At 42.9% G+C, this 18,249-nt stretch overlaps 1 protein-coding gene across 1 annotated transcript; it reads left to right on the forward strand.

The window, feature by feature from the left end:
• The first annotated feature begins 9,250 nt into the window (after nucleotides 1–9,250).
• On the forward strand, nucleotides 9,251–17,439 carry UXT (ubiquitously expressed prefoldin like chaperone). The gene is made up of 7 exons (XM_082718115.1): nucleotides 9,251–9,369; nucleotides 9,545–9,651; nucleotides 10,651–10,732; nucleotides 10,872–10,939; nucleotides 11,219–11,326; nucleotides 17,057–17,120; nucleotides 17,340–17,439. The coding sequence occupies exons 2-7, from the start codon at nucleotides 9,554–9,556 to the stop codon at nucleotides 17,391–17,393; spliced, it is 474 nt and encodes a 157-aa protein (XP_082574241.1). The 5' UTR covers nucleotides 9,251–9,369; nucleotides 9,545–9,553; the 3' UTR covers nucleotides 17,394–17,439.
• Nucleotides 17,440–18,249: the final 810 nt, after the last annotated feature.

Below are 18,249 nucleotides of genomic sequence, written 5' to 3' on the forward strand. Positions count from 1 at the left end.
TATGAACTTTTTTTCCTATATCCCTGCCCTCTTTCCCCTGGATTATTTCAAAGCAAATTCCAGACACCCTATACTTGCTTCTTAGTTATGTTTTATGTTACTCCTCCAAATAAGGGCACCTTTGAAAATAATATCATTACCTCACCTAAAAAATTTATAATCCCAGATTATCAGCAAGTGTCTAGTGTTCAAATGTCCCCATTTGTATTATACATTTTTAAATGAATGGTTTGAATCATGATGCAAATAAGTCTCACATGTTATAGTTAGGTGATATATTTCTTAAATTTCTTAATTTATGTACTCCTCATCCACCTCTTTTATCCCTCCTTGTATGTATTTGTTGATGAAAAGAGATAGTTTTGAAGACCTTCAATGAATGTATTTGGAATGGATTTCAAACGCACCCCACAGTATTAGTTTATATGTTCCTCTGTTTTCTACATTTCTGGTCAATTGGTGGGTAGATCTATTGATAAGATTCTGTGTCGGGAGCCAGTACAGGAGGCCTACTATAAGAGCTGTAAGGGACTGAATATGATTGGCTGTTCATTTAGGTCCACTCACGCGGGAGGTGCATGAGCACTGCATTCTGATTGGTTAACACTGCCTGCATAAAAACCCATGCGCCTGGGGTTAGAGGAGAAGGAAGAAAAAAGTGATTAATAAAAAAGGTTCGCCGCTATGTGAGTCTCCGAGTCGTTCTTGCTGGCGAGAGCGACAATTCTGATTCAATTTTCTGTCATTTATGTCATTTATGCTTCAGAGGTGGTGTGACCAACGTGCTTTCTTCAGGTTGGGATGTTAGGCTGTCATTTTTTTGTGATTTTATTAGTAATTGGTGGTTATTGCCTAATAACACTAACTCACAATGGTTTACAAAATAATGATATTCTATCACTCTTCTTCACTTGTTATAAAAGTACTTTTATGAAGAAAAGCTTTCTCTCATCAACTGCTAGCTTTGATCAAAAATGATACAAAAAAGCAGAATAAATGTTTGATTCTTTCCCTGTATTTAAGCAAATTTTAAATTAATGAAATGGTTTATAAGCATTTCTAAATGTGACATAGGAGTTGTTTTTATATCAATATGAACTCCTGGATTTAAACATATTTAATGTGCTTTGAACCATTGCAGTTATCCCTAATGATGCTCAAATTGTCCCATCTTTCACCAGTGGAAGCTTCTTCAGTTGGTTTCTGACTTATTTTGACATGACAATAGTAGTCTTTGAAAGCTTCCTAGCCAGCTGGAATAACATGATGGTCCAATACAATTTTACACACTTCCTTTTACAGTCATAAAATCACTCCCTGATTGCTTTTAGTGAGTAATGGTATATATAGGCTCCCATCCAGATACTGGGAATGCTCAAGGCCACTGCATTGACCATTGCTTCTAAGTCTTTTCCATAAACAGAGCTAGAAAATAACTACTTTTTAACCATAAAAGACATCATGATTCACATTGATACTTGTTTATATTTTTTACCTTAATTTAAGTGTAGTAAACATATAGTGTTATGTTTTAGGTGTACAATATGGTGATTCAATACTTCCATATTTACTCAATGCATATCAGTTTAAGTGTACTCTTAATCCCCTTCACCTATGTCACCCATTCCCCCACCTATCTCCCCTCTGGTAACCATCAGTTTGTTCTCTATAATTTAGAGACAGGTTCTTGGTTTGTCTTTTGTTTCTTTCCTTTGTTCATTTGTTTTTTTCCTAAATTCCACATGGGAGTGAAATCATATTTGTCTTTCTCTGACTGACTTATTTCCCTTAGCATTATACTCTTTAGCTCCATCCACGTCATTGCAAATGGCAAGAGTTCATTCTTTTTATGGCTGAATACTATTCCATTGTGTGTGTGTGTGCATGTGCGCACATGAGTGTGTGTGTGTGTGTGTGTGTGTGTGTGTATACCACTTTATCCATTCCTCTATCTGTGGACACTTGGGCTGCTTCCATAGTTTGGTTATTATAAATAATGCTGCAATAAATTTAGGAACGCATACATCCCTTTGAATTAGTGTTTTTGTATCTTTTAGGTAAATACCCAGTAGGCTGATTACTGGATCATAGAGTAGTTCTATTTTAAATTTTAATTTTTTAAAAAAATTTTAATTTTGACGAACCTCCATACTGTTTGCCACAGTGACTGCATCAGAATTGCATTCCCACCTACAGTGTGCGTTCATTTTCCTCCACATCCCTGCCAACACTTGTTTCTTGTGTTGATTTGAGTCATTCTGACAGGGATGGGGTGATATTGTAGTTTTGATTTGCATTTCCCTACTAGTAAGTGATGTTGAACATCTTTTCATGTGTCTGTTGGCCATTTATATGTCTTCTTTGGAGAAATGTCTGTTCATCTCTTCTGCTTATTTTTAATCGGATTATTTGGTGGGGTTTTTTGGTGTGGAGTTTTATAAATCATTATTATTTTAAATATTGATTATCGAATCATTTGCAAGTATTTCCTCCCATTCAGTGGGTTGTCTTTTAGTTTTATTGGTTATTTCCTTTGCTGTATGGATGTTTTTTGTTTGACGTAGTCCTAATAGTTTATTTTTGCTTTTATTTCCCTTGTTTTAGGAGACATATCTAGAAAAATGTTAAGACTGGTTTTGTGGGCTGATATGTGATCTATTCTGGGAAATGTTCCATGTACATTTGAAAAGAATGCGTATTCTGCTGTTTTAGAATGGAATGTTCTGAATGTACCTGTTATATCCACCTGAGTGTGTCACTCAAAGCCATTGTTTCCTTTTTTTATTTTCTGTTTGGATGATCTGTCCATTGATATAAGTGGGATGTTAAGATGCTCTACTATTATTGTATTATGGTTGATTAGTTCCTTTACTTTTGTTATTAACTGTTTTATGTATTTGGGTGCTCCCAGGTTGGGTGCATAAATATTTGTAATAGTTATATCTTCTTGTTGGATTGTCCCCTTATTAAGTATAAAGTGTCCTTCTTTGTCTCTTGTTGAGTCTTTTAAAAAAGTCTATTTTGTCCAAAGTAAGGATTGCAACCCCAGCTTTCTTTTGGAATTTGTTTTCATTTGTGGAACATAAGGAATAGCATGGAGGACATTAGGAGAAGGAAAGGGAAAATGAAGGGGGAGGGAATCGGAGGGACAGATGAACCATGAGAGACTATGGACTCTGAGAAACAAACTGAGGGTTTTAGAGGGGAGGGGGCTGGGGGAAGTGGTTACCCCGGTGACGGGTATTAAAGTGAGCATGTATTGCCTGGAGCACTAGGTGTTATATGCAAACAATGAATCATGGAACACCACATCAAAAACTAATGATGTACTTCAATGTGGGAAAGGAATCCATCAAAATCCTTAAGGAGAACACAGGCAGCAACCTCTTCGACCTCAGCCACAGCAACTTCTTCCTAGGAACATCACCAAAGGCAAAGGAAGCAAGGGCAAAAATGAACTATTGGGACTTCATCAAGATCAAAAGCTTGCACAGCAAAGGAAACAGTTAAGAAAACCAAAAGACAACTGACAGAATGGGAGAAGATATTTGCAAACGACATATCAGATAAAGGGCTAGTATCCAAAATCTATAAAGAGCTTAGCAAACTCAAAACCCAAAGAACAAATAATCCAATCAAGAAATGGACAGAGGACATGAACAGACATTTCTGCAAAGAAGACATCCAGATGGCCAACAGACACATGAAAAAGTGCTCCACACTACTCGGCATCAGGGAAATACAAATCAAAACCACAATGAGATCCCACCTCACACCAGTCAGAATGGCTAAAATTCACAAGTCAGGAAATGACAGATGCTGGTGAGGATGCAGAGAAAGGGGAACCCACAACCCACACTATTGGTGAGAATGCAAGCTGGTGCAACCACTCTGGAAAACAGCATGGAGATTCATCAAAAAGCTGAAAATAGAGCTACCTAACAACCCAGCAACTGCATTACTGGGTATTTACCCTAAAGATACAAACGTAGTGATCCAAAGGGGCACGTGCATCCAAATGTTTATAGTAGCAATGTCCGCAATAGCCAACCTATGGAAAGAACCCAGATGTCCATCAACAGATGAATAGATAAAGAAGGTGTGGTATAATATATACAATGGAATACTATGCAGACATCAAAAGAAGTGAAAATGTGCCATTTGCAATGATATGGATGGAACTAGAGGGTATTTATGCTTAGCGAAAGTCAATCAGAGAAAGACAACTATCATATGATCTCCCTGATATGAGGAAGTGGAGATGCAACGTGGGGGGTTTCGGGGGTAGGAAAAGAATAAATGAAAAAAAGATGGGATCGGGAGGGAGACAAACTGTAAGACTGTTAATATCATGAAACAAACTGAAGGTGGCCGGGGGGAGGTGGGTAAGGAGAGGGTGGTGGGGTTATGGACATTGGGGAGGGTATGTGCTATGGTGAGTGCTGTGAAGTGTGTAAACCTGGCGATTCACAGACCTGTCCCCCTGGGGCTAATAATACATTATATATTTATTTAAAAATTAATTTAAAATCTTAAAAAAAACTAATGATGTACTCTATGGTGCCTAATATAACATAATAAAAATAAATTTAAAAATAATAAAAAATAAGGATTTTATTTATTTACTTGAGAGAGGAGGGAGGGAGAGAGAGAGAGAGAACATGAGCATGGGGAGAAACAGAGGAGGAAGAAGGGAGCCCAGTGTGGGGCTCAATCCCAAGACCCTGAACTGAAGGCAGATGTTTAACTGACTGAGCCACCCAGATGCATCCCCTGCTTTTTTTGACATCCATTTGCATGAGCGATGTTTCTCCATCCCCTCACTTCCCATGTGCAGATGTCTTTGGTCTGAAATGATGGGTCTTGCTTTTTTTATCCATTCCATTACCTGATGTCTTTTAATGGTTTGCAAAGCCTAAAATATTTATTCTCTCATCCTTTTACAGAAAAAAGACCACAGAGGATTGGTTAGAATATTTAATTCCATACATTAAATATATGGCTTCATTACTAACATTCTATATAGTATCTGACTAAATTATGCTCATTATCTATTAGAATCAAGTTATAAAGATAGTCATAATTTAGTCTGATTAGCATAAATTCAGCAGACTAATTAATAATAGTTCAGAAAGCATATATTTCTACTATATATTATACACAATCATCATTGCACTATATGCCTGTGATTCTAAATAATCCTTTCGTATCATCCATAAACAAATTTGTTTTCAAAGGTGGTTTGGCAGTAATCCGAAATATTTTACTTTATAAAATCAAACGTTCATTATTTTTAGGGGCACCTGGGTGGCATCCTACTCTTGATTTCAGCCCAGGTCTTGATCTCAGGATCGTGAGTTCAAGTCCCGCCATGGGCTCCAAGCTGGGCATGGAGCCTACTTAAAATAATAAATACATAAAAATTAAAAACTACGATTAAAAAAGATACTTCCGTATTTTCTCCCCAGTATTGGCTTCCCCTCATACCTGTCAACTCCAGCCAAATGGAGATGAGCCTCTCAGATTCCTCTTCTAGAAAGGACTCATTGCCCAGCTGTAAGAAGTGTGGTTACTGGAGAGACTCCAGTTAGCTCTGCTAGGCTTCATCTCAGCTTTAGCACTAAGGGCCTGCTATTCTCAGGGCTGTCTCCAGCCTATGACTGAGCAATGAGGGGGTTCAAAGGGCTAGGTGGGACTCCTCTAACAGTGAATCTTTGCTCTGGAGCTCTATGTTGGGCTAGCGGCAAGTCTGTCAGGTTGACATCATGGTCTGAAGCTCCCACTGCTCAATCCTGCTTCCCCACTTTGCTTTCACAGGTGCCCAATACACCTGCACTTCTAATTCCATGTCAGTATCTTCTTCCTGTGACACCAACAGTGTATTACATATCCTTCTGGTCTTTTCCAACTTGATACATGAAAAACAGCATTTCACAGGTTTTCTTTGGCATTTCACTATGACCGAGGATGAACATATTGTCACATATTTAGAAGTGATCTGCATATCTATGAATTGTCTCTGTCCTGTTTCTTTTAAACTGCTGGGCTTTTATATTGATTTACAGGAGCATGTTATTGATTGCATCTGTTGCAAATTTTTCTTTGCAACTTGCCATTTGGCTTTAAGGTTTTTAAGGTTAATTGAGCATCCAGTAATTTTATGAACACAGTGTATTGATACTTTCACGACTTCAGAATTTTATGGCATCACTACAAAGGATTTCAGTCTAAGATAATAAATACTTTCCCATTTTTTCCTTCTCACACACTGATGGTTCCATTTTTATATTTAAATCTTTAATCCACCTGGCATTTATTTTAGTGTAGGAAGTAAGGGAGAGTTCTAATTTTATTGTTTCCTGGAGAATGACATGAAATATTTCCTTCTGCTGATGAACTGGCATGTTTTCCTCGTGGACGATACAAATCATGTAACTGACTCCATTTCCCCTTTTGCTATTGTTGTAGAAAGATCAGAGACAAATTCACAAGCACACAAGTGAATTTCATACCAACATCCCAATTTTCCTTGATGTCAATTTTCTATCTGTTTGTGTTTTTTGTGATCCTCCCTTTATTTTTCAATTTTATGAGATGTATTCTTACCAGGTTCCAAGTATCCAGTGGAAAATAAAATAGGGAGTAAATGAATACATAAGCTCTAACTCAGCTGGGCCTCAGTCATTTCTTGCTCTTCCTTCCCTTTGGGTAGGAAGCTGGCTGGGAGGGAGAGAAAATACAAATGTAGATGAGAGACACGGTCTGACACGGTCTGCCTCACCTCTCCCAGAAGCACCAGGCTGGAAACGCCCACCCATGAGCCAGGTAAGAGGTCACCAGTGGAAGCTTGGGAGGCCCACATGCTTAGAGCACCAACGTATGTATTGGTGACTGGCAGAGTTGTACAGATATGACATGATTGGGGCTGGCAAACCTCTCCTATTAAAGCCCAGATAGTAAATACTTCAGGATCTTCAGGCTATCTGGTCTCTTTGGCAGCTACTTTGCCAGTAACAAGCACGAAAGCATCCACAGACAATAAATAAGCAATTGAGTATAGCTGTGTTCCAATAAAACTTTACTATTTGACACTAAAGTCTGAACTTTATGTACTCTTCAAACATCACAAAATATTCTTCTTTTTACTTTTTCAAGCATTTAAAATAGGGAAAACCATGTTCTTAGATTTCAGGCTGTAAAAAAAAGGGTCAGAAACCCTCGATGCAGAGCTTAGATGAGAAAGTTTGTTATTGGGAATATGTGTATCATTGTTAATGCTTGATTGTCAATGCAGTGACCTCCTTTAGATCAATAATTCTATGTCTAGAAATTTATTACAAGGAAATAATCACGGTGGTACACAAAAATCTGAAAGCAAAGACTGTTATTCCATCCTGGATTATAACAATGAAAAAAATTGGGACACATCCAAACATCCAATAACAGAGGAGTGGCTCAAAAATCTGAGGCCATCCAAAACATGGAATGTGATGCAGCCATGTCAATTATCGTGTGGCTCACAAAGAGAGAAAGCAAATGCGGTCAAATATTAACATTTGTTGAGTCTAAATGCAGGCTCTATGCACTGCCAACTTCTCTGTAGTTTTAAAATGTAAAAATAAAGTTGGGTACATGGTTTTATAAGGTAAAAAATGAGGGCACCTAGGTGATTCAGCATCTGCCTTGAGCTCAGGTCATGATCCCAGGGTCATGACTCCCAGGTCATGAGCCCAAGTTGGGCTCCCTGCTCAGCTGAGAGTCTGCTTCTCCCTCTGCACCTCCCCCTGCTGGTGCTCTCTCTCTATGTCTCCCTCCCTCTCTCTCTTAAATAAATAGAATCTTAAAAAAAAAAAAGTTAAAAATGTTGGTGTGAAATATAAGTTAATAGGCTTGTACGGACTCATCTCCAGCTCATCAGAATTCTGTGTTCTTTTGTGTTAAATAAAGATAATAAACATAACACTCTTTTTTCCCCACAGGAAAATGGTATAGATTAACTCAATAATACTTGTCTACCTACCTGGTGTCTGTTTTGGTCATACCAAATGTAATTCTAACTATATGAAACATGAGAAGATTTTTTTAAAGATTTTATTTATTTATTTGACACAGAGAGAGAGATCACAAGTAGGCAGAGAGTCAGGCAGAGAGGGTTGGGGCGGGGGGGGGGGCGCGGGGGGTTGGCAAGCTCCCTACTGAGCAGAGAGCCCGATGCAGGGCTCAATCCCAGGACCTTGAGCTCATGACCTGAGCCAAAGGCAGAGGCTTAACCCACTGAGCCCTCCAGACGCCCCTGAAACATGAGATTTAAAAAAAAAAAAAAAACCACATTTTAAAAAATCACGTTTCCTTTACAAGCATCTTGTTCTAAGGGCAAAGAAAAGCTTGACTTGCTTAGGTTTTGAGCATTTGAAAGAAAAACTTGATTTTACATGGGAAACACACAAATTATCTGAGAAGACTTCCCTGGTAGAAAGGTGTTCTCTAGGCCCTATAAGCGGAACAGCATTTGAGGGATCTGGCCATCTAGGTTCTCCCTTCAGACTCAGCCTCCACTTCCTGGGTTTGATGCTATTATTTGAAAATCTAACATGGGAAAATAAATTCATTAACTTGCGTGCGTACAAATAAATAAAAAGTTTACATATTTAAGTAATGACATAGGAACTATTTCTAACTACAGAACAGAGCACTTGAGCAGAGGACTTGAGCGATCTTGAGCAGAGGACTTCAGCGACCCTCCAGTCGCCGCCTTTCTTAAACGAGGTAATAGACATAGTGCGTTGTCGGTATCTGCTTGAAACTTAGTTATGGATTGCAAACTGCAAAACTGGAGTTATCGAAGACGAGTTTCAGAAAATCTGTCTCCGTTTAAATTTGTTTTTTTAATGCTCACATTCATTCCTATTACCGGGAGTCAAACCGGGACACATCTCCCGCCTGAAAAATCAAAATCACAGCGATAGTTCACAGGGAGGTACACTCCCTTTTACAAACCAGAACCATAATCAATTTTTGCCCGTCTGCTTTCAAAGCTCTGACTTTTAAATACTAAACGATTTACTTTCTTTACCTCTACCTGCGCGACCCGCCTCACCCAAAACCTGCCAGATCCCAATAAAGTCCGCCCCCGCGAGCCACTTACTCCCCAGAGGCTCTGCGCGTCTCCCTGTTCCCACGCTCTGCGGTCGCGCGTACTCTCTTCGGATTCCCTGAAGCCCCGCCCTTCTCTCCTCCGCGTTCAGCCCTTTAGAACCGCCTTCCCCACCTGGCTATTTGGTTGGCCAGCGCCCTTGTCATACGTCATTCTCCCGCGCCACCCGGAAGCCACGGTTTATAGAAACGGTTCTTATTGCCGGCGGCTCTAAGGTGAGGGCCGCGTTTGGGTGTCCCTGGGTGGCCGAGTTCCAGTGTTGGGAGGGGAAGAAGGCAGAACTCCCTGGCAGGAGCCAGACGAGCCCACTCCCGCTGTTGAGAGGGTGCAGATGTACTGTGCCGGAGGCACAGAGTGGTCAACGTGGTCTACCCCCTCCCGATTCCTCAGGAGCCCATCATGGCGACGCCCCCTAAACGGCGGGCGCTGGAAGCCACGGGGGAGAAAGTGCTGCGCTACGAGGCCTTCATCTGTGACGTGCTACAGCGGGACCTGCGGTGAGTGACAGCGTGGAGGGCCTGGCGTGTGGAACGTTCCACGTGGGGGGCGGGGCGTTCGAAGTCAGGGCCTAGCCTTCTGATTGGTGGGGGAGGCGTTTGGCGTCCGGCCCCGTGCGCGGATCCGGCGAGAAGGAGGGGCGACATCCGGGGTGCGACTTGGGCTGGGAGGTGGCGGTCTTAGTAGAGGGTGCGTCCGCGCAAGAGCGGCCTCCCATATCACTTACAGGTTGAGCTAGAGTCCAAAGCGGGAGTTCTCAGGTTCGAATCCATGGCCATTTCGCCATCCGTGTGAAGACGTTGTACCCTGACTCGCCTTTCATTGCCTCACTTTTCTTATCTGTGAAATGGGAAAATTGATGGAACCTTCTTGATGGGGTGGTTTTGAGTTTTTAATGTGTTCAGTGCCTGTAAAGGATTTAACATGGATACTACGGGCTCAGTGTGTATGAAAATTATTACTATCATTATTAATCTGAGCAAGAAGTAGAGTGTCCAAAAGTAGGATAATGAACATCCTAAAAGGGATGGAAGATTTTTTTTTTTTTTACAGTGAGAATGGGACACTTTTTTTTTTCTTTTTTAGAATGGACATTCTGATTGGAGGGAGGTATTGGGAGTAGAGTGTGATAATAGAACTAATAAATAGTAGCTAATACATACATAGAGCTTACTATTTGGTTAGGCACTCCTATAAGTACTTTGTAGTAAACACTCGTTTAATTCTCCTAATGCCTCTGAGGTAATACTTGTGATCCCTTTCCTATAGATAGGGAAATTGAATCCTAAAGACGTTATTTAATTGCCAAAGTCACACAACTAGTAAAAAAGGGGAGCCTGGGTTCAAACCCAGGCAGTCTGACCCACAATTCAAATCTTAACTTCTGCACTAAAATGCTTCTTTAGAGCATGGCAACATGAGGGTCTTGGTGATAAATTGAGGTATTCTGAAAGGGCCAGGGTTTCCCTTTGGTCACTGTTGTCCTCTTGCCCCATCAGAAAAGTGCTGGACCATCGCGACAAGGTATATGAGCAGCTGGCCAAATACCTTCAACTGAGAAATGTCATTGAGCGACTTCAGGTAAAAACACCAAGGTTAGGTACCATTTTGGTGTGTGTGGGCAAGGGAGGGGGATGGGAGGAGAGACCCCAGACCAAAAGCTGTCAGCTGACCTGAAAGTTGACCACTGACCCCTACCTCTTTTTCCCTGGCCTCACAGGAAGCTAAGCCCTCGGAGTTATATATGCAGGTGGATTTGGGCTGTAACTTCTTCGTTGACACAGTTGTGTGAGTGTCTACCTGCCCCTCTGAGCCCACAGGGCTCAGCTTCCCCCTTCCTTCATTCAACAAATATTTTTTTGAGTACTTGCTGTGTACCAGACGTTGCCCTGGGTGCTGGGGATATGACAGTGAATCAAATAGGACAAAATCCCCGCCCTCCCAGAGCTCCAGTTTGGGTAAGGTGGGAGGAGTGGACTGAAAAAAAAAAAAATCTTTAGTAGGCTATATGGTATGCTAAACAGTGATAAGGACTTCCCCCACTTCCTCTAATGATTGTTTCCTCAGCTCAGACACTTCACGAATCTATGTGGCCCTTGGATATGGTTTTTTCCTGGAGTTGACACTGGCAGAAGCTCTCAAGTTCATTGATCGTAAGAGCAATCTCCTCACAGAGTAAGTCCATCCTATGAGGATAGTGTCTAAAATGCCATCATTTGCAACACCCTTTTCCCTTTCCCCATGGCTCCCTGGGATGAGACTTCAGGGGCCATTTCCCCTCCTCCTCAGGGCTAGGGCTGAGAAAGTGGAGAAACAAAGCTTAGCCCCAAGTATAGCACATAGTAACCACTCAATAAATAAATGGTCTTTGTATTGTTCATTCACCACATTTGTTGGCTCTCTGTTCTGTGTCAGGCTCTGTACTTGGCAGTGGGGAGGTAGCAGTGAACAAGACAGAAGGGTTCCTTGAAGGTCTAATTTTGACCAGATCCAGGAGGTTTTGGCCTATAAATCAGTAACAGCAAGACAAATTACCTCTGAATCCACCTCCTACTAATTTTCCTGCTCATTCACTGTACTCTCACCACACTGACCTTCCCGGGCTTCTTGAAACACCCTCAGAATGATCCCACCTGAGGGTGACTGCAGTGGCTGTGCTCTCTGCCAATAACACACTTTTCCAAAGTGCATACATGGCTCCTTTTCTCCTCAGTTTGAGTCTTTCTTAAATGTCACCTCCTCAGTGAGGCCTTCTGTAACCTAACTTGAAAATTGCAACCTCTGGGGGTGCCTGGGTAGCTCAGTTAGTTGAGCATCCGACTCTTGGTTTCAGCTCAAGTCATGATCTCGGGGTTGTGAGATAGAGCCCCACATCAAGCTCTGGACTCAGCTGGAAGTCTGCTTGGAAATTCTTTCCCTCTCCCTCTGCCCCTCCCCACTCACTTTATCTATCTATCTATCTATCTATCTCTCTCTGGGTAAAATCTTTAAAAAAAATTGCAACCCCTGGCACTGCTCATTCCTCTCTCTTGTTCTACTTATGACCTCTTAATGTTTACTGTATAATTTAGTTCTTTCTAAAATTCATTGCCTTCGCCCATTAAGGGGAATAGATTGTCTATACCTTCAAGAGACCAGAGTAGTACATAGCATTCAGTAGGCATTCTATGTTTATTGAATGAATTTAAAAGGGTATGCCAGAAGGGGGGGATTGAAGCAGATCTCTGGTGGTGGAGGGGAAGGTAATGTGGGGAGAAAGTGTGAGCTCCAGTTGAGTTTAAGGCTTTGTGCAGGGAAGGGAAATTGGGAGTGTGGATGAGAGGTTTGAAATGTAGCTAGGGAAGGCTTTCCAGGGGGAAATGACATTTGAGTCTCTCGGTTGTGTGAACAAGCCGTGGGGCTATTTCTGGCGAGGGGACCACATGTGACTGCCACATTTGCAGAATTGCTAAGAGAGGCAAACATGCCAGGAGAGGGAACACCGAGCAATATACTTAGATGAATACCATCTTACAAGAGTGAATATCACTTATCTAAAATGGTTAAATTTTTCCTACATTCATTTCTTCCAGACTTGTCTCTCTCATGGTTTTAGTAATTCTTCTCTTTTCAAACCACTCCAAGGTTTCAGTGTTAGTAGACCCGAAAGAGCCTCAGATCTGCTGAGATTTATAAATCTCAGTGATCAGACCAGTTGGTGAGGGGGTCAAGGGGCCTGCTCTCATGGGCCAACATGAGACCAACCACGTGGTCTCATCGTGGCCAATGGACCACGAGTTCTGAACTAGTGGTCATTTAGGCCACATCCATTTTTTATAACAAAACTTTCCTTGTTCTGTGACAGGACTTCTGATACTTTCAGATAGAGATTTTAATTTTTTTAAGATTTTTTTTATTTGAGAGAGAGAATGAGAGAGAGAGCTTGAGAAGGGGGAGGGTCAGAGGGAGAAGCAGACTCTCAATAAGCAGGGAGCCTGATGCGGGACTCAATCCAGGGACTTCAGGATCATGACCTGAGCTGAAGGCAGTTGCTTAACCAACTGAGCCACTCAGGCGCCCCGAGATTTTAATATTTTGAGACTTGATGTATTTACCAAAAATATATTTACATTGTCAGTGCCTGCCCCCCTTGTCTGTCTTTTTGATATATTTATCTGGTTTACTAGTGTCATGAGAAATGTGATTCGCTCTCTTATTATTTTATTATAATTAGGAGGGCTTCCTAGAAGCTTAATCTTTCTAGGAGATGAAGATTTGAGTCTGGGTAGCTCGCTCTCCTCTTTAAAATACTTTGTTCTGGGCACCTGGGTGGCTCACTGGGTTTAGCCTCTGCCTTCAGCTTGGGTCGTGATCCCGGAGTCCTGGGATTAAGTCCCACATCGGGCTCTCTGCTTTTGCGGGGAGCCTGCTTCCCCCTCTTTCTCTGCCTGCCTCTCTGCCTACTAGTGCTCTCTGTCTGTCAAATAAATTTTTAAAAATCTTTTAAAAAAATACTTTGTTCCTTGGGATACACTTGGAACTAACTTTCTTTCAGGTTATTGTATGCAGCCAAAAAGACTGTCAGTCCTTATTTTTAGCATATTTCTTTGGGGATTGGGAGGATCAGGTCTGTGTGTGTATTCTTTCCTAATTACACAGAAAAGAGTAGACGTCCACAAACGTGTAACTGTAGAAGAGACAGATTAAGGGCACCTGCTGGGCTCAGTAGGTGGAACATGTGACTCTTAATCCCAGGGTTGTGGGTTCAAGTCCCACACTGGGTGTAGAGACTGCTTAAAAATAAAATCTTTTTAAAAAGAGAGAGAAGAGACAGTAACCATTTGACTGTTAACACTGCCTTACATATTGAAACAGTAGCAAAAAACAGAACATCTCTCATTTGTGTTACAACTAGCCTTTGGTGGACTTTGCATTTCCCTCCTTTTTAAAAAGTATTGCAGCTCACAGCCCTTCCTAGACCAGGCTTGTACCATTAACTAATTTTGTTCTCTTTATGGATGTTCCTATTGCCCTTAGAAGCTGATCAGTTTCATTACTCTGTTCTTTGAGTAGTAACCCTGATATTCTTGAAAGCATTCTTGCTCTCTGGTAAAAATACCATGCTTCACTGGTTTCTTGTCTTTAAACACATATTCAACCATCTCCTGAGGACTTCAGGCACCTTTGCATGGAGTAGCCATTCAGTCATTCATTCAATATACTTTGGTGCATACTATGGGCCACACACAGTTTGCATCCTGGAGAGACAGCAGGGAACAAAGCAGACCAGTCTCTGTTCTCTGCCCTTACATAGCTTACATTCTAGGCAGGGGAGCCAGACAATAAAAAATAAGTAAATGATGTAGTATGTCACAGGTTGGCAGTGCTACAGAGAACAGCAGGGAACAGAGAGAAGAAACATTGCCTGGGAAAAATTTTTTTGTATGATGATTTTTTTGTATGATGACCATTACCAATTAGTCTTATTGTGATGATCCCTTCACAGTGTATACAAATACCGAATCATTATGTTGTGCCCTTGAAACTAATGTTACATGTCAGTTATACTTTAATAATTTAAAAAGGGATGGGTGCCTGGGTGGCTCAGTCGGATAAGCTGCCCCACTCTTGATTTCAGCTCAGATCATGATCTCAGGGTCCTGGGACCAAGCCCCACGTCGGGCTTTGTGCTCAGTGGGGAGTCTGCTTGAGGTTTGTCTCTCTCCCTCTCCCTTTGCCCCTCCTCCACTCTCTCTCTCTCAAATAAATAAATCTTTAAAAAAAATTTAAAAAGGAAATAAAACACTGCCTAGGATGGGGTGGTTGTAATTTTTTTTTAATTTTATTTATTTATTTGACAGAGATCACAAGCAGGCAGAGAGGCAGGCAGAGAGAGGGGGAAGCATGCTCCCTGCTGAGCAGAGAGCCCGATGTGGGGCTCGATCCCAGGACCCTGGGATCATGACCCGGGCTGAAGGCAGAGGCTTTAACCCACTGAGCCACCCAGGCACCCCGGGCGGTTGTAATTTTAAATAGAATGCAGGGAGCTGCCATTATCTGAGAGGGAGATGATAGAGAAAGAGCAGATTTAGAGAGAAAGACCCAGGAGTTCAGCCTAGACCCATTAAGTATGAGGTGCTTATTAAACGCTGAAGTGGAGTTTTTGAAGATGTAGTTAAAACTCCCAAGGCTGGAGTTCAGGAGAGGGGTCTGGACTGAAAATATAAATTTGGGAGATAGTGATACATAAATGGGTTCATAGTGCTGTATTTTTCCCCCCAATTTAATCTTCTGTGTTGTTACCTTCTACTTTCCTTATCTAGTTTGCTTAAAACTGATTTCTACTTTGATGGATAGTTCAGCAAAATAAAATATACATTCCTTATCACAGTTTCAAGACCCTGCACGATCCAGCCACTTCCTACCCCTCGGACCTTCTCTCATACCACTTTCCTTCCACCATTCACTTAATTCCTAACACTCTGACTTCCTGACTGCTCTTTCCTGCATCTTGGCCTTTTTGAGGAAAAGACCCTATCTTACTATATTACTTACTCATTCTTCATTCTTCATTCTTCAGAAGGGCCTTCCTTGATCCTTTCTATCAATTAGGATTCTTTTGGGTGAGACTGATCCCAGTCGGCCCAGAAGATATAAGGAACTGACTGGTTTCTGTACTCAACAGTCACGGGCCAGAGTGGTTTCCGGCAATTCCAGCTTTGCAGTTGCTTAGGCCTGAGCATCCTTCGTGAGTCGTCTCTCTCTCTCTCTCTCTTTCTCTCATACCTGACATCCAACCGTTTGGTAAATCCTGTTGATTCTGCCTTCAGAATATATTCCATATCCAGTCACTGATCACCTCAGCTGCTGACAGTGGTCTGAGTCTCCCTCTCTCACCTAGGCTATTACAGTAGCCTTCTCACTGGACTTCGGCTTCCACACTAGCTCTCCTTATCCCCAGTTCTCCATACTGCAACCAGGTGGATCCACCAAAACCCTAGTCAGCAGAGCCCCTGGTGGTTCAGTGGGTTAAGCGTCTGCCTTCAGCTCGGGTCATGATCTCAGTGTCCCGGGAACGAGTCCCACATCGGGCTCCCTGTGTAGTGGGTGGTCTGCTTCCTTCTCTCCCTCTGCCCCTCCCCCTGCTCATGCACTCTCTCTCAAATAAATAAATAGAATCTTTAAAAAAAAAACACCCTTTGTCAGTTCACATCCCTTCTCTGATTACAAGCTTCCCTTGGCTCCCATCTCACTTAGAGTAAAAGTCAGAGCCTTGTGGCTTTCACCTGATCTGCCTCCCCAGCTTACCTCTCTGACCTCACCTCCTACCATACCCCCTTCACTTATTCTTCTTCAGCCACACCAGCCTCTTTGCTGTGCTTCAGACATGCCACGTACACCCCCACCTCAGCATCTTGCCATGTGCTGGCCCTTGTGTCTGGGACTTTCATCTTCCATCTGTCCACATGATTCACGTCTTTAAGTCTTGACTCAAGTGCTTCTCAGTGCAGCCGTTTGTAAGTACCCTCAGAATTAGCAGGCCTCACTCCTGCACTCCGTATCCTCTCTCATCATTTAACTTTTTCATTCTGCTTACAACCATCCAACATATTCTTGGTGTTACTCTATCATTCGTCCCTCTTAATGAGAGCTCGAGCTCTGGAAGACCGAGATTTTTGTCTTTTGTGTTTGCTGTTTTCTCCCCAGTACCTAAAATTGCCTGGCATAGAGTATGGATTCAGTAAATGTCTCCGAGTTAGTGCAGTCCAGAGGGTGGCTAGGCGTTTGTGCACAGGAGCAGGTCAGGCAGCAACGTATCCTACCACCTGTCACAGGAGGTAGGTAGTTCTCGAAGTGATGTGGAAGCATCATTCTCATGAGCGTTAAGTGGGGCCCACTTCGCCCTTTCTTGTTTCTTTTCTCCAGGCTCAGCGACAGCCTCACCAAGGACTCCATGAATATCAAGGCCCATATCCACATGTTACTAGAGGTGAGAGCAGCTCAGCCCACTCTTAGACTCTGTCTCCAGATGTGTTCAGGGTGCTGTGACCTGAGGAAGGGAGAGAGCCAGGGACTGGAAGGACCATCTTTCTCTCTAAGCTGAAGCCAAGCTGGAGCCAGGCGAGCTCTGAGGGAGGGGAGGTCACAGCAAGCCTGTGTGGAGGCCCAGACCCAGTCTCTGCTCAGTGCCTTCTGTCCTCTTTTTCAGGGGCTTAGAGAACTACAAGGCCTGCAGAATTTCCCGGAGACACCTCACCATTGACTTCTTCCCCGCTTCCTCAGACATTAAAGAGCCTGAATGCCTTTGAGTCACATGGCCCTTTTTTCCCTACCTCAACCCCTGCTGTTTGCTGAAGGTGCCCTGTTTCTAAAGCACAAAGTTACCAGGAGCCCTAGAGATATAGTCTCTGTGTGGAACCTATAAAGTAACCCTGAAGTCCCGCCTCCAGCCTGTTGCCTGGCAACATTTGCCACTTGGCTTTCCACTCTGCCCTCTCTTCCGTTGTCTTGGCAACCTGGGCCTCCCACCTGACCTTCTCTTTTTTCTATTTCTTTTCCTGGACATAACTCTTACTTGTCTTAGAGAATGGGCCGATTCAAGGTGGAGGTTTGTAACCAAGACAATCAGCCTTTCCCTCCTGGCCCAAAGGTTTATCCCTCTTCCCCACCTCAATCGTGACTGGGGTGCCTTACGTTACACCCACGCTCGCCTCGGCCCAACTTTGGCCTCGCCCCGCTTCTAAATAGTTCTAGGTTCCACCAAGGGCTGCAGAACCGCATCCCTCCCTCCTCGGTCCGGCCCCTATTTTAGGTTGAGTCCAGCTTTCGCCAATCAACACAGAGCCAAGTTCCGCCCCTTTCTAACTGACTGCTACTCACCGCTGACCTCGTAGGCATTTAGTTTCCGCCACTCAACGCTCCTTTGCGTGCCTGGCGGCTGTCCAAACCTCCTACCTGGGCTCGGTTCTAAACTCGTCTTTTCTAGCCAATCACGGTAGAGTTATCCTGCCCACCTACGCACGGCCCAGACCCAACCCCCTCCTTGCCTGCTGCTCCGCCCGCTTCCATACAAGTCCAGCTTCCGCTGAGCGGCGTGGAGTACAGCACCGCCCCGTTGG

The sequence above is a fragment of the Mustela nivalis genome (genome assembly GCF_964662115.1).
Source record: "Mustela nivalis genome assembly, chromosome: X".
In the NCBI taxonomy this organism is placed as follows: Eukaryota; Metazoa; Chordata; class Mammalia; order Carnivora; family Mustelidae; genus Mustela; species Mustela nivalis.

Bases quoted from the DNA above. Each gene is read 5' to 3' on its own strand.
- UXT (XM_082718115.1), top strand. From the start codon at position 9,554: ATGGCGACGCCCCCTAAACGGCGGGCGCTGGAAGCCACGGGGGAGAAA. The intron at 10,733-10,871 runs GTAAAAACACCA...CTGGCCTCACAG, and splicing joins ATGTCATTGAGCGACTTCAG to GAAGCTAAGCCCTCGGAGTT. The intron at 11,327-17,056 runs GTAAGTCCATCC...TCTTTTCTCCAG, and splicing joins AAGAGCAATCTCCTCACAGA to GCTCAGCGACAGCCTCACCA.